The sequence below is a fragment of the Haliotis rufescens genome, unplaced genomic scaffold (genome assembly GCF_023055435.1).
Source record: "Haliotis rufescens isolate VD_foot unplaced genomic scaffold, xgHalRufe1.0.p SCAF_141, whole genome shotgun sequence".
In the NCBI taxonomy this organism is placed as follows: domain Eukaryota; kingdom Metazoa; phylum Mollusca; class Gastropoda; order Lepetellida; family Haliotidae; genus Haliotis; species Haliotis rufescens.
This window is the reverse complement of record NW_025963826.1, coordinates 249,642-274,912: the sequence shown is the minus strand read 5'-3', so window position 1 is coordinate 274,912 and position 25,271 is coordinate 249,642. Positions and strand designations below refer to the sequence as shown.

The 25,271-nt window shown below is 39.4% G+C and overlaps 1 protein-coding gene across 1 annotated transcript in view; it reads right to left on the bottom strand.

The window, feature by feature from the left end:
• Window positions 1-24,818, bottom strand: part of LOC124140808 (uncharacterized protein DDB_G0290685-like) — an 82,899-nt gene extending 58,081 nt beyond the window's left edge. The window contains exons 1-2 of the mRNA XM_046508583.1: window positions 24,728-24,818; window positions 16,602-16,952 (exon numbers count right to left, since the gene is read on the bottom strand). Of these exons, the coding sequence (XP_046364539.1) occupies window positions 16,602-16,952; window positions 24,728-24,818 (442 nt within the window). The remainder of the gene's footprint in view (window positions 1-16,601; window positions 16,953-24,727) is intronic.
• Window positions 24,819-25,271: the final 453 nt, after the last annotated feature.

Below are 25,271 nucleotides of genomic sequence, written 5' to 3'. Positions count from 1 at the left end.
ATCATTGTCATAAAACAAACTTTATCTATCAAAGCTGCTTTGACATAATACCATAAACCATGTAAAGAATATACGGCATGTCGCTTAATAAGCGCATTAATCTTGAACACAATGTTAAATAAAACCGACAACTTCCTTTCCATAGCCACAAGAAATCTCAGCTAAATGCAGAGTTGATTGCACGACTCCGACCGCGCCACGATCATGCGCATACGAATTAGCATCAAATAGCAATGAACACCAGGGGTCTAAGTCCCACCGACGGCACCCGTCATAAACACAAGCAAAGGCAAGTCAACTGCTCACCTGGACAAAAAAACACAGGAGCCTATTGTACGAGTCAAACAGGGAAATGCACCGCTATTGCTATCGATGTCCTCCATAAACCTTTTGAAAACTTTATTGAGCCTTGCATCATGTAACCCTGATCACAAACTATGGGACGAGAGTCGTTTGACGGTATTTGAAATCTTCGTAGAAAAAGCATGCTCGATCATGCCCAGAACGTCGTGACATGTAGACACTACGGCTGGAACTGCTGGAATATTGGTCGACTTAAAGGGAACTAGGGGAAAGTTGAGGTCATCCCTCTTGCCATACAGTCGTGTGGAGATGTTTGGGCACTCTGAATATTCATGCTTAGATCTAATAATGAAACAGATCAGACAGTGTCACTGGTCTCTTTTATTTCTTGTTCAGGTGGGTAAATGAGCGGAAGGAAATTGACTATTTGATAGTTACTGAACGATATCAGATCATCAATACACCTGAAGGTTAAGTTAAATTTCTTGGTCAAATTGCCTTGATCCGCAATAAGGTGACACAATTGGTGCACATGGGGATGCTTACTTCTTGCTTAAATGTCTTACCCAAAACTTTACATTGATTTTATCAGGGGCAGTCCAACATTTCACATATTTTCTCAGTACATTTCAGATGACATTTGCTTTCATTTATTACAAATTGTCCTGATCTTCTTGAAGACAGATATGTAACTGTATTTATGGTCACCACTTTTTGTAAAAAAAACGCCCCATGGATTAAGGAATGAAACTTTCCCTTAATTAAACTTGTGAGTGAGTTTGGTTTTACGCCGCTTTTAGCAATATTCCAGCAATATCATGGCGGGGGACACCAGAAATGGGCTTCACACATTGTACCCATGTCGGGATTCAAACCCGGGTCTTCGGCGTGACGAGCGAACGCTTTAACCACTAGGCTGCACGACTGCCCCGTTATTTAAACTAGAGTACGTCATTTGGGATAGTGGTGTACAAAGTTGAAAAAGTAAAAAAAAATGTTTTAACAGAATTCCAGTCATTTCACAGGTCTCAGACTTGGTTCGTTTCTGAGATAGCAAAGGGTCAATCACCTCACCTCCTTGATTCAAACTTTTTGCTGTGTGATCGATCTTACTCCATTTGAGCTTGTGAATGTTACGTGTAACATGTTTTGTGGCTGTAATGGTATTGATAGTATTTTGACAGTTCGCCAAGAGATAAGAAATGAATTCGTAAAGCATTTCCGATAGTTGTTCCTGAAGTCAACAATAGCTTAAAGCTTAACATGTAACAAAATACATGTTACATGAAACGCTGTAACTAACTTTTTGTGATGCTTCCTTCTCACAAGGTTTACTGTGGCTGTAGGAGAATTGCTTAACTATTCCCCTGAGAATGACAAATCAACTGGCAAAACTTTCCAAAGGGATGATTTCAGTCAGTCATCTCCGAAGGCAGTGGACATGTGTGGCCAGCAAATCACATTACACCAGCATTAGTTATCGAAGTTTGAATATATACGACTGTGACCTGAATACATATGCAATAAAGCAAATAATAATCTCGTTATTTTCCCAGACATGGCTATTATCTGTCCATCTGTTCAAAAGCTCAGTTCTCCGAAGTGCTGCTCTATTAATCTGAAATGGCTCTTCGAACGTGCTTAGAACTAACATGTGAAACTTTGAGGTAATTACTCCGTGCGAAAGAGGTGACAACATGGCTCATAACATTCAATGAGAAAAGATCCAGCTTGTCATATGATCGAAATCCAGTTAGGAATGTAGATCCGTCAGTGCAATGTATGGATGTGAGAGAGTTCTTTGCGTTTCTTCTCTATTTGGGAAACATGTGAAGAAATTTGCAGCGTTTCATTCTTACATTGAATTGGTTTCAGTGAATCCTTGTGAATAGTCGTGTCCACAACAAGTAGGCTTTCAGAAAATAAACACATCACGATCTTTTCAAGTGTCACTTTCAGATAATTTTTCTTTTTCTTTGTAGAAGTAAAACAGTAAGCTATTACAGCTGTTTTCAGGGGTGCATTTCACTAAAAGTGGTTAGCACATGTATGACTTCGGGCTTTCGTCTTACATCCAGTTGCCATGCCTATCCAAACACACACACACACACACACACACACACACACACACACACACACACACACACACACACTCAATCACATACAGCCAAAACATAATTCAATTAAACTTCAATATAGATATTCAGCTAAATGTCAACAGTGTCTACCATACGTCGACGTGGCTATTTTCGTCGCCTGTTGTTTACTTTCTGAAAATTAACTGTCAACAGACACTGCTGGTATTGTGTATGCATCAACCACGTCAGCGAGCCTGACCACCCGATCCCGTTAGTCGCCTCTTAAGACAAGAATAGTCACCTTTTACGGCTAGCATGGATTGCTGAAGACCTATTCTACCCCGGATCAGCTTTAGAAGTGATACGTCACTGACAATTTTCGTGGCATTTCACAAAATAATTAATGACACTCATATACCAGCATTGTATCGTCATGTAGTCATATGCTTTAAAGATACGTTCAGGCGGCAGATGAATTTGTAAGCTTCATGAACATGATTTTTATAATTGCTCTATCAATAAATTTGGGGCACGGGTGGCCAAGTCGTCTAAGGCGCGCGATTCGCTCTGCAGAGTTGCGTCCCAGGAACCTATGATTGTGGGTTCGAATCCCGCTTCGCCCCGATTATGTTTCTAGGTTTGTCAGCACCATACCCATGCCCGTGGGTTTCACCGAAGTGGTAAACGTCTGAGACCTGCATCACTTCGGGCTGACACGCTGTGATATGCCTGGAATCCTGTTAAAAGCGGCGTTAAACCCAATTCATTCACTCACTATCAATAAATTCATTGTTTCGTTTTCATCCTTTTACATTTACCTCCTTTCTCAACATCGCTTTTAATCATCACCAATTCTGAGGTTAATGCTCAAAAGAAAAACCCATAACATCACAAAGTCCCCACATTATCACCAGATGTAAATATATATTTTCATATATGTATATTATAAGTGTCAAAGCTCTTTCCAGAATAATAAGAAATTTCAGTTAAAGGCAGAGTCTACTGTACGATTCCGACTTATCATGAGCATGTGCTTATTAATGACTATCAAATGATACCCTTTGATACCAAATGTTTGTGAAAAGGTGGGCGTATCCCATTCCCTCGGTGGTACCCACCACAAACACATGCAAAGGAAAAGTAATTGTTCATATGAAAAACACAGGAATATGTGACATTTTGTTTCTGTATTTGTTCGGAGTATTTTTAAATATTTGACAAATTGAGGGAGTAAATTGACCCATTCTATGTCTAATATATCAAGTCTATGTGATTGTAATACAACACTGATGTCAGTTTAATTTTTACATGTGTTATATTATTTAAACGTTTTCTGAAAAAACAAAACTAACTAACTTCATCTTGGTAATCAGGTACATATATCACTCAGCTCCATGTTACTCCATGCGTATATATGACTGATAACTAATAGCATCAAAGACTGTCTGAAGACATAATAGGTATGGAAAATATCACATTCAACATTATAAAATGTTCTTATATTAGATAGTCTATTTTAATAACGGCGCGGGGAAACTATTCTCAGCGCTGGTGATAACGACATTGCTTTTTCTCGCGGATGAATATATATACTGAAATGTTGTTTGTTGTTTGTTTAACGCCGCACTAAGCAATATTCCAGCTATATGACGGCGGTCTGTAAATAATCGAGTCTGGACCAGACATTCCAGGGATTAATATCATGAGCATCGATCCACGCACTTGGGATAGATGACATGTATCAACAAATTCAGCGAGCCTGACCACCCCATCCCGTTAGTCGCCTTTTACAACAAGCTTAGACACCTTTTACGGCAAGCATGGGTTGCTGAAGACCTATTCTACCCCGGATCTTCACGGGTTAAAGAAATGAATGTCTTCAGGAATGACAATGTTCATGATGTGTTGATGGCATAAAGCAAGTTACAAAGACAACTGCGGACATCAGGTCACTCAGGGATACTACATGAAATACGATAGAACCAATTCAAAAACCTATGTCTAAATGGCAATAGCTTTACAAGAGTGAGTGATTGAGTATGGTTTTACGCCGCAGTATTCCAATATTCCAATATCACGGCGGGGGACACCAGAAATGGGCTTCACACATTGTACCCATGTTGAGAATCGAACTCGGGTCTTCGGCGTGACGAGCGAACGCTTTAACCACCAGGCTATACGACCTCCCGGCTTTACAAGAAAGCTGGCAAACAGTCGCAGCTGAAATAATGGGGAATGTGTGACGTCTCGGAACCCACACATCCATCACATAGCCACAGTGTCATGGGTATACGGACAGCCTGTAGACACATTCATCAGAGTGTAGGGTATGTGAAGTCTATTGACGTACCTTCAACACACATCTGATAACTTTTGAACTATGAGATTCCTCTGGGAAGAAATACTATATACTGCAGGACAATTTACTGCCAGACACTGATAATGGAGCTGTCTGTCTGTTAGGAAAAGCTTCATCGTATCGCGTGTCAGCAGTTAAAAAGGAAACAGAGAGAGTGGATCTGAAAGATAACATTAGTCCGAAGTTGTTAACATTGAACAAACTGAAGTGAAGACTTTGATATTGGAGATATACATCAGTGTTCCTTGAATACTTAATCAGACAGAAATAAACAGATGTATACACTGTGTGCAACTTATGACAACATGAAACGTTGATGCTGTGGCAAAAACGAAAAGAGAGACAGCACATTCATTATTCATAGTATTTTAATGTTCCCTCAGGCACAGCATGACAACAAACTTTTGTTTTCAACATCAGTTTTTCATGTAAATTATAACTATCTTCTTTAACCGAATGTCAGTTTGTGCTTTCAATACTTATTTGCTCTATGATTGTCGTAAGAGGCGACTAACGGGATCGGGTGTTCAGGCTCGCTGACTTGGTTGATGCATGTCATGGTATCCAAATTGCGTGGATTGATGCTCATGATGTCAATCACTGGATTCTCTGGTCCAGACTCGATTATTTACAGACCGTCGTCATATAGCTGGAATATTGCTGAGTGCGACTTTAAACAACAAATCAAGCAACGAATTTTTTTGCCCCATTTGAGCTGAGTAAATAGCTATGGCTGTAATTAGAGGTGAGGTGAAATGGGGTTTAACGCCGCGTCCAAGATTATTGCACTTATTTAGCGACGTGCATGCATGTGTATGTGTGTGTGTGTGTGTGTGTGTGTGTGTGGCTGCTTGTACTAGTCCGGATTGATGCCGATTTATAGTGCTAGCCCACTGAGATACCATGCCACAGTTTAACATGAATACCCAACTAAGACACAGTATACTGACTCCGAGCCGACCAGTCCTTGTTTTAGCCCCCTAATGCCGAGCTGTAATGCTGTAATTAGATCGATAGTGTTGACGGTATGGTCGGAGTTCGGAAGTAAACTTTTAAAGCATTTCCGACAGCTGTTCTCCAAAAAAACCCGCTTAAAAACCTTACCATGTATCGTACGAGAAGTTCAGTCCATGCATCTTGTATTAAAAAGTTAAACGAATATGTCCCTCAGAGGCTCAGCATCCCACAGTGGAATAATCGATGAAACAGGTGCATTCAACATTGGTACCGCAAACAGGCCTCAAGACATCTGACACATCAAGCTGTTGTAGCCTTCTTCACACAATCGATAACAACAGAAACGGGTTTTTTCACAGTTTACTGACATGTCTTTGTAAGCAAGAAGTAGCTACCAACTTGACAATAGTTGTGTGGTTCTTTCTCACAAGGTTATCTGTTGCTGAAGGTAAATATGAAATTTCATTACTATTTCCCGGAGAATGACCAATCACAGACAAAATACGAGGATGACTTCTTTGTACGATTGAAATACTCCTTCTGTTATTTTACCCACCATGATGTTTCGTCGATTATTTAGAGGCTGCAAGCAATTATCTGGCATATTGCACCCCCCCCCCCAAAAAAAATAAATTCTTTCCACTCTATTATTAATTTCTTAAATTTTAATAACAACCCTTAAGTGGTTTCCGTGTGGTAATGCATTTTCAGACAAGAATTAAAATACTCACACTTTACATTCATTAAGCAAATCGCGAGAGGCTGAGAAATTTGTTTGCGAATCATCTTTGACAGCTATGGACCTGTGTGTCAAGACAATCACATTACACCAGCATTGGTTATCGAAGCATGAATTCGTGCGACTGTGCCCTGAGTACATATACAATAAAGCAAATAATAATCTCGTTGTTTTCCCAGACATGGCTATCATCTGTTTATCCTTCAATAGCTCAGTTCTCCGAAGTGATGCTCCATTAGTCTGAAATGGCTCTCCAAACGTGCTTGGAACTAACATGCGAAACTCGGAGGTAATTACTCCCTGCGAAAGAGGTGAAAACATGGCTTTGAGTGTCTGATAACATTCAATGGAAAACACCAAGTTATTGACGAGACATTTGATGGAAACCAAATTAGGAACCACGGTCTGTCAGTACAATGAAAGAGAGTACTATGCTTACAGTCTTTATTGGGGAAACTTGTGAATACAACGGCAGGTTTTTTGTTCATTGAAATGGTTTGAGTGAAGTCTGGCCACACTTATTTCAACAAGTAAAATATTCACCAAATATGTCTCACAAAATGAGTGGCAAGACAGAATGATGTTCAAGCAATGTTTACTTTGCTCACTGCAACTACTTACCAATTTGGTCCAGGGCAAAAACAGAAGAGTTCCTAAAATCCGAAGAAAGTTTATTGGTTCGTACTTGGGTTTTCCTGTCGAGTGAGGGAGTTGGGTTTACAACTGATGATGTTGACAGTATACCAGTTATAGCACTGCGTGTCAGTGTACTGTGGAAGAAAGTCCGGAGTGATGCAGGTCCAGGACGTTTACCATTTTGGTGAAACCCACGAGCACCGGTATGGTTGGTTTCCTTACCAGGATATAGTGCATCATTGGTCATATTCCCTCATTGTGTCGATCATGGTACTGGTATTCTATTAAGTCTTCGAAATGTGAAAATATGATAGGTCCAGGTGCATAGATGCTCATGTAATGTCTACCATAACCGTCCTTCTCCCAGTATACATATATTTTTTCATAACAAAAACATGGAAAAATGTGAGCAGGACTCATTAACACCGCCGTTTTCGACTGAAACATTCACTGCGACAACCTGGCCATTTACTTTACCTGTGGTTTACTATGAGTAAAGTTACTTCCACAAGAAACTGCTGGTGTTGTTTTGCCAATCCACGACTGAAATTTCAGGTAACATTTGTACTGTACCAGATTGGAAAGGGATTTGACAAAACGTGTATGAATAGTTGCTCCTCGAAATGTATATTCTATTACTAACAATACCTCTTTATCACATACATTGGCAATAAAGTGCAAAACAATAAAGTAAACTGTTTTGAAGATGTATTATTACGTGTTGAATCCAAAATTAAAATACGAAAGTATTTTTTTTGGTTGGTCTCAAACGCCACACTCAGCAATATTCCAGCTATATAACGGGAACAAACTAGTTGGCAAACTGTTTTTGTAATGTTCACACACAAACTCATGTGGGTTTCACCGAAGTGGTAATCGTCTGAGACCTGCATCACTTCGGGCTTTCCTCCCACATTAAGATGACACGCCGTGATATAAGTGGAATAATGTGAAAGCGGCTTTAAACCCAACTCACTCACTTTCAACGCCGCACTTGGCAATTTTCAAGGTACACAATAGCGGCCTGTAAATGATCTAGTCTAGACCAGTCAATCCAATGATAGGATCGATGTAAGCAATTGGGATACGATGACATGTATCAGCCAAGTCAGCGAGCTTCACCACTCGATACCGTTATTTGCCTCTTGCGGCAAACATGGGTTACTGAAGACCTATTCTCTACCCGGACCTTCACGGGTCGAAAGTTATTTTGAAAGTGAGTTGAAGTTTAAGGCCACATTGGAATGATTGCAGCCCTGTAGCAAGTTATGGCATTTACACATCATCATTATCACATCCAAGTTATAAACAATGTTAACAGATATCTTGTCCTGTTTTGTAGGCGAACTCTCTGATCTTTCCATCAACATGTAACCTAAATTTGGAAAAGGTGGAGTTATGTTTTGTTAAGTTTGTCATGGCAGGAAGGTCCAGACCCGTGAAGATCCGGGTAGAACAGGTCTTCAGCAACCCATGCTTGCCGTAAAAGGCGACTATGCTTGTCGTAAAAGGCGACTAACGAGATCGGGTGTTCAGGCTCGCTGACTTGGTTGATGCATGTCATCGATCCCAATTGCGTGGATTGATGCTCATGATGTCAATCACTGGATTCTCTGGTCCAGACTCGTTTATTTACTGACCGCCGCCATATAGCTGGAATATTGCAGAGTGCGGCGTTAAACAACAAACCAAACCAAAACAATGTTAATAGATAGCTTGTCCTGTTTTGGAGGCTAACTCTCTGTTCTTTCCATCAACATGTTACCTGAATGTGGAAAAGGCGAATTTATGTTTTGTTAAGTTTGTCATGGCAGGAAGGTCCAGAGCTTAAAGGTGTCTTCCCCATCCTGGTACTTTTTCTTGGTACTCTTGACGGCTGACTCTCCATTTATCAATCCTTCACAAGATAATCTTGTAAACAGCCCTCCATGTAAATATGCAAACCAGATGTATAATAAAGTCACTCTCTACAGCTCTTAGTCTGCCATGACTTATTATGCTTTCATTGAGGAAACTGTTTTGCAAACTAGTCAAAAAAGGTAAACACTCTGTGAAGTGAAAGCCTTGTCTTGGCAGAGCGATGTTTTCAATCCACATCATCACAGTAAGATGTAGGAGAAGCTTATCTGATGAGAAGAAACACTGAGGATTTTCCTCGAACATCTGACAGTAAGCTCCGGCAAATCATGAGGTGTAGCCATCTTTATATGTATTGTTTAATGCCGTACTCAGCATTATTTCATCTTTCTGACAGCTGCCTGTAAATAATCAAGTCTGGACAATACAAACCAGTGAGCAATGATCCACGATGTCAACTTACAATGAGACATGTCAACTTACATTGAGCCTGATTGCCCGGAAATGTATGCTGTAATCTGATTGTATGAACGTTTTAATTGAGATTGAATCGATGATTATTATTTGTTTTCCGAAGCATATTCATATTATTTTCTCTTTTGTAAGCGTAAGTCAACTCGAAAAACAAATATTCCAGGTATGTTATTGCAGTGTGTAAATAACCAATCTTGAGCCAAATATAGCATCACCTTGACCTTAAGGGTATATAATTAAAACTGCCAATTCCAATGGATATTCATATTATTTTCTCATTAAAACAGAGTTCAAAACCCGGGTGATGCTACACAAATGTGTAAACATGGCCCTTTAAACATAATCTGACGCCACTATTCAACTGAAATACAATAGATAGCAGTATTAAAGTCAATTCACACACTGATAACGTAGTGCACGTTATAACATTCCAGACTGAAACCAATGCGGTTTGATTGCTTCATACACTGCAAGCTTGCAAGATCTGCATCCAATGAAGTTAAGTAATAAAGTCCAACCAAGTACAAAAATATCCTACGTAATAATTTGAAAACTTTCAAGTAGTTTCATTTAACAAAGTTTAAGAATTCGATAAATCCAACTAATTGGATAATGCGGGAATTACCTAGCATAAAACTCCAATTTGTCCTTTATATCCGTCTGTGTGAGTGTATTTCGAGCCGATGTGTGACTGTTTCCAGCTGGATTCATCGGTTTAATGAGGTAAAGTTGAAGATAGCATATGTGACTGTTTCCTTATTTGATAAGTATCCCATCACAAAGAACTCAATGTGCAAGTTACCTGTCTTCACAAGGTAGAGTCAAGTTCACATGGTGCCAAATTTTGAACCTCAGTTTTGATTGTATTTCGTGCCGGATTCATCGTTTTACTAAACATACATATATGTGACTGTACACGTATTTGACAAGTATCCTATTACGCAAATACAATGTTTACTGTCTTCAAAAGACACACTGTTTTCCCCATGCGGTGACAACTTTTGAAGTAATAAATTCTTAAGTTCAGTGGTTCAAATCATGCAATCAGACAGCGGTTACAGGAGGCTCTGAAGAATTCATCTGTATTTTATATTTCGAATGTCTTCAGGAATGACAATGCTCATGATGTGTTGATGGTATAAAGCAAGCTACAAAGACTTCTGTGGACATCAGGTCAATCAGGGATACTACATGAAATACGATAGAAACAATTCACAAACCTATGTCTTAATGGCAATAGCTTTACAAGAGTGAGTGAGTGAGTATGGTTTTACGCCGCAATATTCCAATATTCCAATATCACGGCGAGGGACACCAGAAATGGGCTTCACACATTGTACCCATGTCGAGAATCGAACTCGGGTCTCCGGCGTGACGAGCGAACGCTTTAACCACCAGGCTATCCGACCTCCCGGCTTTACAAGAAAGCTGGCAAACAGTCGCAGCTGAAATAATGGGGAATGTGTGACGTATCTGAACCCACACATCTATCACATAGCCACAGTGTCATGGGTCTACGGACAGCCTGTAGACACATTCATCAGAGTGTAGGGTATGTGAAGTCTATTGACGTATCTTCAACACACATCTGATAACTTTTGAACTATGAGATTCCTCTGGGAAGAAATACTATATACTGCAGAACAATTTACTGCCAGACACTGAGAATGGAGCTGTCTGTCTGTTAGGAAAAGCTTCATCGTATCGCGTGTCAGCAGTTAAAAAGGAAACAGAGAGAGAGTGGACAGAAAGATAACATTAGTCCGAAGTTGTTAACATTGAACAAATTGAAGTGAAGACTTTGATATTGGAGATATTCATCAGTGTTCCTTGAATACTTTATCAGAAATAAACAGATGTATACACTGTGTGCAACTTATGCCAACATGAAACGTTGGTGCTGTGGCAAAAACGAAAAGAGAGACAGCACATTCATTATTCATAGCATTTTAATGTTCCCTCAGGCACAGCATGACAACAAACTTTTGTTTTCAACATCTGTTTTTCATGTAAATTCAAACTATCTTGTTTAACCAAATGTCAGTTTGTGCTTTCATTACTTATTTGCTGTATGATTGTCGTAAGAGGCGACTAACGGGATCGGGTGGTCAGGCTCGCTGCCTTTGTTGATGCATGTCATCGATCCCAATTGCGTGGATTGATGCTCATGATATCAATCACTGGATTGTCTGGTCCAGAGTCGATTATTTACAGACCGCCTTCATATAGTTTGTAGCTTTAAACAACAAACCAAGCAACGAATTCTTTTGCCCCATTTGAGCTGAGTAAATAGCTATGGCTGTAATTCGATCGATAGTGTTGACGGTATGGTCGGAGTTCGGAAGTAAACTTTTAAAGCATTTCCGACAGCTGTTCTCCAAACAAAACAAAAAAAACGCTTAAAAAGCTGACCATGTATCGTACGAGAAGTTCAGTCCATGCATCTTGTATTAAAAAGCTAAACGAATATGTCCCTCAGAGGCTCAGCATCCCACAGTGGAATAATCGATGAAACAGGTGCATTCAACATTGGTACCGCAAACAGGCCTCAAGACATTTGACACATCAAGCTGTTGTAGCCTTCTTCACACAATCGATAACAACACAAACGGGTTTTTTCACAGTTTACTGACATGTCTTTGTAAGCAAGAAGTAGCTACAAACTTAGCAATGGTAGTGTGGTTCGTTCTCACTAGGTTAACTGTTGCTGAAGGAAAATATTCAATTTCTTAACTATTGCCCTGAGAATGACCAATCACAGACAAAAACCGAGGATGATATCTTCGTACAATTCAAATGCTCCTTCCATTAATTTCCACACCATGATGTTTCGTCGATTATTTAGAGGCTGGGTGCAATTAGCTGGTATATTGCCAAACAAACAAAAATAGTTTCCACTCTATTATTAATTTACTAAATTTTAATAACGACCCTTAAGTGGTTTCCGTGTGGTAATGCATTTTCAGACAAGAATTCAAATACTCACACTTTACATTCATTAAGGAAATCGCGAGAGGCTGAGAAATTTGTTTGCGAATCATCTTTGACAGCTATGGACCTTGTGTGTCAAGACAATCACATTACACCAGCATTGGTTATCGAAGCATGAATTCGTGCGACTGTGCCCTGAGTACATATACAATAAAGCAAATAATAATCTCGTTGTTTTCCCAGACATTTCTATCATCTGTTTATCCTTCAATAGCTCAGTTCTCCGAAGTGATGCTCCATTAGTCTGAAATGGCTCTCCAAACGTGCTTGGAACTAACATGCGAAACTCGGAGGTAATTACTCCCTGCGAAAGGGGTGAAAACATGGCTTTGAGTGTCTGATAACATTCAATGGAAAACACCAAGTTATTGACGAGACATTTGATGGAAGCCAAATTAGGAACCACGGTCTGTCAGTACAATGAAAGAGAGTACTATGCTTACAGTCTTTATTGAGGAAACTTGTGAATACAACGGCAGGTTTTTAGTTCATTGAAATGGTTTGAGTGAAGTCTGGCCACACTTATTTCCAGAAGTAAAATATTCACCAAATATGTCTCACAAAATGAGTGGCAAGACGGAATGATGTTTAAGCAATGTTGACGTTGCTCACTGCGACTACTTACCAATTTGGTCCAGGAGGAACAGAAGAGTTCCTAAAATCCGAAGGAGGTTTATTTGTTCGTACTTGGGTTTTCCTGTCGTGTGAGGGAGTTGGGTTTACAGCTGATGATTTTGACAGTATTCCAGTTATATCACTGCGTGTCAATGTACTGTGGAAGAAAGTCCGGAGTGATGCAGTTCCAGGACGTTTACCACTTTGGTGAAACCCACGAGCACCGGTATGGTTGGTTTCCCTACCAGGATATAGTGCATCATTGGTCATATTCCCTCATTGTGTCGATCATGGTACATGTATTCTATTAAGTCTGTGAAATGTTAAAATGTCATAGGTCAGGTGCATAGATGCTCATGTAATGTCTACCATAACCATCCCTCTCCCAGTATACATTTATTTTTTCATAACAAAAACATGGAAAATGTGAGCAGGACTCATTAATACCCCCGACTTAGACTGAAACATTCACAGCGACAACCTGGCCATTTACTTTACCTGTGGTTTACTATGAGTAAAGTTACCTTCACAAGAAACTGCTGGTGTTGTTTTGCCAATCCACGACTGAAATTTCAAGTAAGATTTGTACTGTACCTGATTGGAAGAGGAATTTGACAAAACATCTATATGAATAGTTGCTACTAGCGATGTATATTCTTTTACTAGCGATACCTCTTTATCACATACATCGGCAATAAAGTGCCTAACAATAAAGTCAACTGTTTGAAAATGCATTATTCCGTGTTGAATCCAAAATTAAAATGCGAAAGTATTTGTTTTGTTCGGTCTCAAACGCCAAAATCAGCAATATTCCAGCTATATAACGGGAACAAACTAGTTGGCAAACTGTTTTACCAATGTTCACACACACAAACTCATGTTTGTAAACACAAATCGTCAAACATGAGTTTCTCGTGTGAAGCTTTCTTAACGCCGCACTTGGCAATTTTCAAGATACACGATAGCAGTCTGTAAATGATCTAGTCTAGACCAGTCAATCCAATGATAGCATCGATGTAAGCAATTGGGATACGATGACATGCATGAGCCAAGTCAGCGAGCTCGACCACTCGATACCGTTATTTGCCTCTTACGGCGAGCATGGGTTAATGAAGACCTATTCTCTAGTTGAAGGCCACATTGGAATGATTGCAGCCCTATAGCAAGTTATGGCATTTACACATTATCATTATCACATCCAAGTTATAAACAATGTTTATAGATATCGGGTCCTGTTTTGTAGGCGAACTCTCTTTTCATTCCATCAACATGTATACCAAATTTGGAAAAGGAGGAGTTATGATTTGCTGAGTTTGTCATGGCAGGAAGGTCCAGAGCTTAAAGGTGTCTGCCCCGTCCTGGTACTTTTTCTTGATACTCTTGAAGGCTGACTCTCCATTTATCAATCCTTCACAAGATAATCTCCTCGTAAATATGCAAACCAGATGTATAATAAAGTCACTCTCTACAGCTCTTAGTCTGCCATGACTTATTGTGCTTTCATTGAGCAAACTCTTTTGCAAACTAGTCAAAAAAGGTAATCACTCTGTGAAGTGAAAGCCGTGTTTTGTCAGAGCGATGTTTTCAATCTACATCATCACTGTAAGATGTAGGAGAAGCTTTTCTGATAAGAAGAAACACTGAGGATTTTCCTCGAACATCTGACAGAAAGCTCCGACTAAATATGAGGTGTAGGTGTTGAACACTTAGCCATCTTTATATGTATGGTTTAATGCCGTACTCAGCAATATTTCATCTTTCTGACAGCGGCCTGTAAATAATCAAGTCTGGACCATACAAACCAGTGAGCGATGATCCACGATGCCAACTTACAATGAGACAGTCAACCAAATCATCGAGTCTGATTGCCCGGAAATGTATGCTGTAATCTGATTGTATGAAACGTTTTAATTAAGATTGAATCGATGATTATTATGTGTTTTCCCATGGATATTCATATTATTTTCCCTTGTGTAAGCGTAAGTCAACTCGAAAAACAAATATTCCAGGTATATTATTGCAGTGTGTAAATAATCAATCTTGAGCCAAATATAGCAATCACCTTGACCTTAAGGGTATATAATTAAAACTGCCAATTCCCACGGATATTCATATTATTTTCTCATTAAAACAGAGTTCAAAACCCGGGTGATGCTACACAAATGTGTAAACATGGCCCTTCAAACATTATCTGACGCCACTATTCAACTGAAATACAATAGATAGCAGTATTAAAGTCAATTCACACACGGATAACGTAGTGCACGTTATAACATTCCAGACTGAAACAAATGTGGTTTGATTGCTTCATACACTGCAAGCTTGCAAGATCTGCATCCAATGACAGTTGAGTAATAAAGTCCAACCAAGTACAAACATATCCTGCTGTAATAATTGGAAAATTTCTAGTAGCTTCATTTAACGAAGTTGAAGAATTCGATAAATCCAACTAATTGGATGAAGCGGGAATTACCTAGCATAAAACTCCAATTTGTCCTTTATATCCGTCTGTGTGAGTGTATTTCGAGCCGATGTGTGACTGTTTCCAGCTGGATTCATCGTTTTAATGAGGTAAAGTTGAAGATAGCATATGTGACTGTTTCCTTATTTGACAAGTATCCTATCACAAAGAACTCAATGTGCAAGTTACCTGTCTTCACAAGATCGAGTAAAGTTCACGTGGTGCCAAATTTTGAACCTCAGTTTCGATTGTATTTCGTGCCGGATTCATCGTTTTAGTATACATACATGTATGTGACTGTACACGTATTTGACAAGTATCATATTGCGCTCCTATTGCGCAAAAACAATGTTTACTGTCTTCAAAAGACACACTGTTTTCCCCATGCGGTGACAACTTTTAAAGTAATACATTCTTAAGTTCAGGGGTTCAAATCATGCAATCAAACAGCGATTACAGGAGGCTCCGAAGAATTCATCTGTATTAAATTTATTGGTCAATATGAATTTTGAAAATTCAAGAGAGCCGAATCCCTCACGACGTGTATTATGTTTGGTGTTATTGATTGTCATCACCTTTTTCCGTTCCGTAAATATCTGGCATGAATTTCTTTTACTTTTGTCCTATCATAAAATCCACTGAAAAATTGTTAGAAACAACGGTAACTGCTCACTCCCTCTTTTTAGTTCAGCTGACTGACTGTTTGACTAACGTGCGACGTGTCACAATATAGCATTTTTAAATTGTGAGGTATATTAAATACCATGTGTGAGTGAGTATTGTTTTCTGCCTCAACTGTTTCACTGTCACAGCTCTGTCACTTATTCGTGAGTGACTGTTTCCACATTCAATGATATTCAGCTGCATGAATGATGTAAACATGAACAAACTGTGCAAGCAGGATACAATGAGACACAATATGTTAGCTGTGTCACACCCACTGCGCATTCGGTTAATGTATTTGTGCATGGTAAAACTTTAAAAAAATTAATCATATAATCTGATTGTCACAGACTGATCACCTTGTTTGATTTGTTACAAATTACAGATCTGATGTTGAATAAGGCATGGTTGTTCAATGTAACGTTATGCCCGTTTTTTTTTTACCTCACCCAGACACATTATATTGACTATGAGGCGGCCAGTTCTTGTATGAGTTTCTATCTTCTATGTTGGACTTTCCATCTTCTACGTAGGACTTTCTATCTTCTACGTTGGACTTTCCATCTTCTACGTAGGACTTTCTATCTTCTACGTTGGACTTTCCATCTTCTACGTAGGACTTTCTATCATCTACGTAGCACTCTCTATCTTCTACGTTGGACTTTCCATCTTCTACGTAGGACTTTCTATCTTCTATGTTGGACTTTCCATCTTCTACGTAGGACTTTCTATCTTCTACGTTGGAATTTCCATCTTCTATGTAGGAATTTCTATCTTCTACGTAGCACTCTCTATCTTCTACGTTGGACTTTCTTTCTTCTACGTTGGACTTTCTATCTTCTACTTAGGACTTTCTTTCTTCTACGTTGGACTTTCTATCTTCTATGTTGGACTTTCTATCTTCTACGTTGGACTTCCTATCTTCTACGTTCGACTTTCTATCTTCTACGTTGGACTTTTTATCTTCTACGTTGGACTTTCTATCTTCTACATCCAGCTTGTCACATGATCGAAATCCAGTTAGGAAGGTAGATCTGTCAGTGCAATGTATGGATGTGAGAGAGTTCTTTGCGTTTCTTCTCTATTGGGGAAGTAGGTGAAGAGATTTGCAGCGTTTCATTCTTACATTGAATTGGTTTCAGCGAATCCTTGTGAATAGTCTTGTCCGCAACAAGTAGCCCTTGCGAAAATAAACAAATCACGATCGTTTCAAGTGTCACTTTTATATTATTTTTCTTTGTTGAAGTAAAACAGTAAGCTATTATAGCGTGTTTTCAGGGGTGCATTGGCCCGGACGAACTCGTTCTGGTTTCACAAAAAGTGGTTAGCATTTAACACATGTATGACTTCGGGATTTCATCTTACATCAAGTTGCCATGCCTTGCCGCAAAAGTACTGTTCAGAGACACACTGTTGAATGACACGCAAAGAATTAAGTCACGAAACCGAACAAGTGTATCCAATCACACACACACACACACACACACACACACACACACACACACATATATGCATTAAAACGTGTTTCATTAAGTCTATAGAATGTCACAAAGTGTCAGAGAACAGGTGCCCTAAAATGGATAAGCATGTGATGTCTTCCAGAACCATCAGAGATGAAGGTCACCCTATGACCCAAGAATATTTGTTAAACCTGCCAATTTTTTCCCTCTGTGTGGAAGACAACTAGTAGACCTTTAATTTTCATGAAAATAAACATAAAGGTATTTCGTCAGATATTCAGCTAAATGTCAGCAGTGTCTACCATAAGTCGACGTGGCTATTTTCGTTGCCTGTTGTTTACTTTCTGAAAATTAACTGTCATCAGACACTGCTGGTATTGTGTATGCATCAAACAAGTTAGCGAGCGCTAGCCTGGCCACCCGATCCCGTTAGTCGCCTCTTACGACAAGAATAGTCACCTTTTACGGCAAGCATGGATTGCTGAAGACCGATGTTACCCCGGATCAGCTTTAGAAGTGATGCGTCACTGACAATTATCGTGGCATTTCACAAAATAATTTAATCACACTCATATACCATGCATTGTATCGTCATGTAGTCATATGATTTAAAGATACGTTCAGGCGGCAGATGCATATTTCTAGAATTTGTAAGAAGACACATATCATTATTCAACGTTCTCAAAAACAGGTTTGTGTTAAAGAAATTAAGGAGTAAATACAACCATACTTTTACTTTCACGTCTTCATAATCTATTTCCGTGTGCGGGTATTTATTGTTGTACACGAAACGTTACTTGACTGAATCGTGTTCTTGACAAGAACTATTAGTTTGATATTTTGAGTGATGTTCAGTTTTGAAAAATAAATCAAACAAGCAGAATCTGTATCTGTTGAATGATTGTATTTGTACAAAGTGACACCGGTTGTAAAACACGAGATATTTGACATTTTGTACCATTTTATGTCTTTATATCACGTCCATGTGATTGTAATACAACACTGATGTCAGTATAATTTTTACATGTGTTATATTATTTTAAACGTTTTCTGTAAAAACAAACTCACTTCATTTTGGTAATCAGGTACATTCATCACACAGCTCCATGTCACTCCATGCTGCTTGTACTAGTCCGGCTGATGCCGATTTATAGTGCTAGCCAAATGAGATACCATGCCACAGTTTAACATGAATACCCCACTCAGACACAGTATACTGACTCCGAGCCGACCAGTCCTTGTTTAAACCGCTTAATGCCGAGCTGTAATGCTGTTATTAGATCGATAGTGTTGACGGTATGGTCGGAGTTCGGAAGTAAACTTTTAAAGCATTTCCGACAGCTGTTCCCAAAAAAAAAAACAACGCTTAAAAAGCTTACCATGTATCGTACGAGAAGTTCAGTCCATGCATCTTGTATTAAAAAGCTTAACGAATATGTCCCTCAGAGGCTCAGCATCCCACAGTGGAATAATCGATGAAACAAGTGCATTCAACATTGGTACGGCAAACAGGCCTCAAGACATTTGACACATCAAGCTGTTGTAGCCTTCTTCACACAACCGATAACAACACACACGGGTTTTCTCACAGTTTACTGACATGTCTTTGTAAGCAGGAAGTAGCTACCAACTTAGCAATCGTAGTGTGGTCCGTTCTCAATAGGTTATCTGTTGCTGAAGGCAAATATTAAATTTCATAACTATTGCCCTGAGAATGACCAATCACAGACAAAAACCGAGGAGGATGATATCTTTGTACGATTGAAATACTCCTTCTGTTAATTTCCACATCATGATGTTTCTTCGATTATTTAGAGGCTGGATGCAATTAGCTGGTATATTGCCAAACAAACAAATATAGTTTCCACTCCATTATTAATTTACTAAATTTAAATAACAACACTTGAGGGGTTTCCATGTGGTAATGAATTTTCAGACAAGAAATCAAATACTCACATTTTACATTCATTAAGCAAATCGCGAATGGCTGAGAAATTTTTTTGCGAATCATCTTTGACAGCTATGGACCTGTGTGTCAAGACAATCACATTACACCAGCATTGGTTATCGAAGCATGAATTCGTGCGACTGTGCCCTGAGTACATATACAATAAAGCAAATAATAATCTCGTTGTTTTCCCAGACATGGCTATCATCTGTTTATCCTTCAATAGCTCAGTTCTCCGAAGTGATGCTCCATTAATCTGAAATGGCTCTCCAAACGTGCTTGGAACTAACATGCGAAACTCGGAGGTAATTACTCCGTGCGAAAGAGGTGAAAACATGGCTTTGAGTGTCTGATAACATTCAATGGAAAACACCCACTTATTGACTAGACATTTGATGGAAGCCAAATTAGGAACTACGGTCTGTCAGTACAATGAAAGAGAGTACTATGCTTACAGACTTTATTGGGGAAACTGGTGAATACAACGGCAGGTTTTTTGTTCATTGAAATGGTTTGAGTGAAGTCTGGCCACACTTATTTCAACAAGTGAAATATTCACCAAATATGTCTCACAAAATGAGTGGCAAGACAGAATGATGTTCAAGCAATGTTTACTTTGCTCACTGCGACTACTTACCAATTTGGTCCAGGGCAAAAACAGAAGAGTTCCTAAAATCCGAAGAAAGTTTATTGGTTCGTACTTGGGTTTTCCTGTCGAGTGAGGGAGTTGGGTTTACAACTGATGATGTTGACAGTATTCCAGTTATATCACTGCGTGTCAGTACAGTAGAAGAAAGTCTGGAGTGATGCAGGTCCAGGACGTTTACCACTTTGGTGAAACCCACGAGCACCGGTATGGTTGGTTTCCCTATCAGGATATAGTGCGTCATTGGTCATATTCCCTCATTGTGTCGATCATGGTACATGTATTCTATTAAGTCTTCGAAATGTGAAAATATCATAGATCCAGGTGCATAGATGCTCATGTAATGTCTACCATAACCATCCTTCTCCCAATAAAGATTTATTTTTTCATAACAAAAACATGGCAAAATGTGAGCAGGACTCATTAATACCCCCGACTTCGACTGCAACATTCACTGCGACAACCTGGCCATTTACTTTACCTGTGGTTTACTATGAGTAAAGTTACTTCCACAAGAAACTGCTGGTGTTGTTTTGCCAATCCACGACTGAAATTTCAAGTAACATTTGTACTGTACCAGATTGGAAAGGGATTTGACAAAACGTGTATGAATAGTTGCTCTTCTAAATGTATATTCTATTACTAACAATACCTCTTAATCACATACATTGGCAATAAAGTGCAAACCAATAAAGTCAACTGTTTTGAAGATGCATTATTACGTGTTGAATCCAAAATTAAAATGCGAAAGTATTTTTTTGGGTTCGGTCTCAAACGCCACACTCAGCAATATTCCAGCTATATAACGGGAACAAACTAGTTGGCAAACTTTTTTTGTAATGTTCACACACAAACTCATGTTTGTAAACACAAATCGTCAAACTTGAGTTTGTTGTGTGAAGCTTTCTTAACACCGCAGGGGGCTCCGGTGGCCCAGTCGTCTAAGGCGCCGCGATTCGCTGTGTAGAGTTGCGTCTCCCATGACACGCCAGAAACCTATGATTGTGGGCTCAAATCCCGGTTCACCCCGATTATGTTTCTAGGTTTGTCAGCACCATACCCGTGCTCGTGGGTTTCACCGAAGTGGTAAACGTCTGAGACCTGCATCACTTCGGGCTTTCATCCCACATTAAGCTGACACGCCATGATATAAGTGGAATAATGTTAAAGCGGCGTTAAACCCAACTCACTCACTCACTCACTCTCAACGCCGCACTTGGCAATTTCCAAGATACACGATAGCGGCCTGTAAATGATCTAGTCTAGACCAGTCAATCCAATGATAGTATCGATGTAAACAATTGGGATACGATGACATGTATCAGCCAAGTCAGCGCGCTTGACCACTCGATACCGTTATTTGCCTCTTACGGCAAGCATGGGTTACTGAAGACCAATTCTCTACCTGGACCTTCACGGGTCGAAAGTTATTTTGAAAGTGAGTTGATGTTTTAGGCCACATTGGAATGATTGCAGCCCTATAGCAAGTTATGGCATTTACACATCACCATTATCACATCCAATTATAAACAATGTTAACAGATATCTGGTCCTGTTTTGTAGGCAAACTCTCTGATCTTTCCATCAACATGTAACCTAAATTTGGAAAAGGTGGAGTTATGTTTTGTTAAGTTTGTCATTGCAGGAAGGTCCAGACCCGTGAAGATCCGGGTAGAACAGGTCTTCAGCAACCCATGCTTGCTGTAAAAGGCGACTATGCTTGTCGTAAAAGGCAACTAACGGGATCGGGTGTTCAGGCTCGCTGACTTGGTTGATGCATGTCATCGATCCCAATTGCATGGATTGATGCTCATGATGTCAATCACTGAATTTTCTGGTCCAGAATCGTTTATTTACAGACCTCCGTCATATAGCTGGAATATTGCGGAGTGCGGCGTTGAACAGGAAACCAAACCAAAACAATGTTAATAGATATCTTGTCCTGTTTTGAAGGCTAACTCTCTGTTCTTTCCATCAACATGTTACCTGAATGTGGAAAAGGCAGATTTATGTTGTCATGGCAGGAAGGTCCAGAGCTTAAAGGTGTCTTCCCCGTCCTGGTACTTTTTCTTGGTACTCTTGACGGCTGACTCTCCATTTATCAATCCTTCACAAGATAATCTTGTAAACAGCCCTCAATGTAAATATGCAAACCAGATGTATAATAAAGTCACTCTTTACAGATCTTAGTCTGCCATGACTTATTATGCTTTCATTTAGCAAACTGTTTTGCAAACTAGTCAAAAAAGGTAATCACTCTGTGAAGTGAAAGCCTTGTCTTGGCAGAGCGATGTTTTCAATCCACATCATCACAGTAACATGTAGGAGAAGCTTATCTGATGAGAAGAAACACTGAGGATTTTCCTCGAACATCTGACAGTAAGCTCCGGCAAATCATGAGGTGTAGCAATCTTTATATGTATTGTTTAATGCCGTACTCAGCATTATTCCATCTTTCTGACAGCGGCCTGTAAATAATCAAGTCTGGACAATACAAACCAGTGAGCGATGATCCACGATGTCAACTTACAATGAGACATGTCAACTTACATTGAGCCTGATTGCCCGGAAATGTATGCTGTAATCTGATTGTATGAACGTTTTAATTGAGATTGAATCGATGATTATTATTTGTGTTCCGAAGCATATTCATAGTATTTTCTCTTGTGTAAGCGTAAGTCAACTCGAAAAACAAATATTCCAGGTATGTTATTGCAGTGTGTAAATAATCAATCTTGAGCCAAATATAGCATCACCCTGACCTTAAGGGTATATAATTAAAACTGCCAATTCCCACGGATATTCATATTATTTTTTCATTAAAACAGAGTTCAAAACCCGGGTGATGCTACACAAATGTGTAAACATGGCCGTTCAAACATAATCTGACGCCACTATTCAACTGAAATACAATTGATAGCAGTATTAAAGTCAATTCACACACTGATAACGTAGTGCACGTTATAATATTCCAGACTGAAACAGATGTGGTTTGATTGCTTCATACACTGCAAGCTTGCAAGATCTGCATCCAATGACAGTTGAGTAATAAAGTCCAACCAAGTATAAAAATATTGCCGTAATAATTGGAAAACTTCTAGTAGCTTCATTTAACGAAGTTGAAGAATTCGATAAATCCAACTAATTGGATGAAGCGGGAATTACCTAGCATAAAACTCCAATTTGTCCTTTATATCCGTCTGTGTGAGTGTATTTCGAGCCAATGTGTGACTGTTTCCAGCTGGATTCATCGGTTTAATGAGGTAAAGTTGAAGATAGCATATGTGACTGTTTCCTTATTTGACAAGTATCCTATCACAAAGAACTCTCTGTGCAAGTAACCTGTCTTCGCAAGGTAGAGTAAAGTTCACGTGGTGCCAAATTTTGAACCTCAGTTTAATTATTTTCTGTTGTCTCCCTCCCTGCCTATTACAGAAGAAGGACGTTCTTCACATCGTACATTATCAGTTAGTTGGTTGGTTGTTTTACGACTCAATCAGAAATATTCCAGCTATATGGCGGCGGTCTGTAAATAATCCAGTCTGGACCAGACAATCCAGTGGTTAATACCATGAGCATCGATCCAGGCAATTGGGATCAGCAGGCCAGTATACAGATGTACAAGACGACGTGTAAATGCATTTATAAAAGATGACGGACATTTTGTACTATTTTATTTCCAGAAATTGATCGGACAAGGTAACAACACAAGGCAGATAGATGGATACAGCTGGGGCCATTTTGTGCTCCAGCTCATTATTATTCAAGCAAAGGATTCTGAGGGTGAAATTTACACACATGGGGACACAAAAAATCCATTTTATTTTGCGGTTCTTAAAAAGAATGTGTGTTTCTGCTTCTGGACTTAAACAAGTATGTAATATTATGCGATGAAAATGCTGCTATTCATACACATATTTGAAAGAGGTACCTCTTTATTAACGAGAACGAACAACCTTGGATTAACATAATGTACTAAAACTCAATGCAGAACCTTCATTGGATGACTTTGTATGAATGACATTAATTACCTGTGTGCAATGTGTGGACGGAAAAACATCATGTTAGGGTTTTCCTACTTTTACTCTTAAGTTATGATGCTAAATATTACTTACGATGTGCCCCGTGGAAAATTCGGGGTTAGAATAGGTCTTCAAGAACCAATGCGTCTCGTAAATAGCGACTGTGCTTGTCGAAAGAGGTGACCAACGGCATCGGGGTGGCCAGGCTCGCTGACTTGGTTGATGCATGTAATTGTATCCCTATTGCTTGGATCGATGCTCATTGTCTGGACCAGACTCGATTATTTACAGACCGCCGTCATGTAGCTTGAATATTGCTGGGTGCGGCGTTAAACAACAAACCGAAAAATCGTGACGTAATTGCTGCTGTTTCAGTGTACACAGAAGAACTTTCATCGATTTCAACCTCCATTTGAGACGTGTTTGGGAGTATGAGTTTGTATGAAAGGTAATTACTATCTGTGAAAGTCTGGAAGAAGAGCCACCAGGGGATGGTAGGCTTCACTGTTATAACTCACTTTGGCATTGCCAAAAGATGGATTGGAAACCGCTGGGAAAGCTCGTAGACTTTTTCTGTATGACCTTGACAGGCATTGACGCCTTGGACATTGCTTCCTGAGTTTTCTGGTAGTTCTGGAGAACGTTTTAAAGTAATGTTGCATGAGGCAATAACTAAGACTTACACATTGATGACCTCAATCAGAACTCCTTCTCTATTCACGTGTGTTTTTGACTCACAGTCAAAAGAGTGCGAGGATACGACTTCAGCGGATTTCCTTCGACGGCTGGACAACAGGTTTTTCACACTTCCACCTTGACACGCTGCCGGGGACTGTAATACAAACAGGCATCTTTTGTCTATATTATACCTGTCGACATTTTGCAACCTGAGTGAGTTACTCTCATGTATGTGAGTTATCCGCGAAATGGCTGAACAGAATATTATTATCATATTTGGATATAGAATATGAATCAATGTTTTTCCATTATGATAGCCAGGCTCGCTGACTTTGTTGATGCATGTCATCGATCCCCATTGCGTGGACCGATGCTCATGATATC